The sequence below is a fragment of the Manacus vitellinus genome, unplaced genomic scaffold, assembly GCF_001715985.3.
Source record: "Manacus vitellinus isolate BGI_N305 unplaced genomic scaffold, ASM171598v3 scaffold_103_pilon, whole genome shotgun sequence".
Lineage (NCBI taxonomy): Eukaryota > Metazoa > Chordata > Aves > Passeriformes > Pipridae > Manacus > Manacus vitellinus.
The window spans coordinates 597800-598194 of record NW_021938814.1 but is presented as its reverse complement, the minus strand read 5'-3'; the positions used below and the strand labels follow the sequence as shown (position 1 = coordinate 598194).

The 395-nt window shown below is 52.9% G+C and overlaps 1 protein-coding gene across 1 annotated transcript in view; it reads left to right on the top strand.

Annotated features, from left to right (window-relative positions):
* Window positions 1-217: 217 nt before the first annotated feature.
* NID2 (nidogen 2) overlaps window positions 218-395 on the top strand; it is a 17958-nt gene continuing 17780 nt past the window's right edge. The window contains 1 exon segment of the mRNA XM_029963624.1: window positions 218-254. Within this exon segment, the coding sequence (XP_029819484.1) occupies window positions 218-254 (37 nt within the window).

Here is a 395-nt window from a genome sequence, read left to right as displayed (position 1 = left end):
GTCCCCATCTTCATGTTCATCCCCATCCCAGTGCCCATCCCCATCCCTATCTATCCCAGTCCCCATCCCCATTCCCATCATCATCCCTGACAGCATCCATGTCATGATCCCCATCCTTATCCTCATCCCTCCCTTTCCTCTTCCTCATCCCTGTAAACCATCTCTGATTCCATTCCCATCCCCACTGAGGCTTCCAGCTGCTCCCACAGCCACAGGGATGCCCATGCCAGCAGGACTTTGCTCCAAAGGCCAAGGTATGAGTCCAGCTCTTGCCAGCTACCTCTTTTCTAACTGACTGGTGCCAGTTTGGCTCAGGAAGTTGGGAAAAGGCACTTTTTAGCATCCTTAAGACTGCAGAAAGCCTGGCAGCTCTTCCTTCCCATTTGCAGAGGATC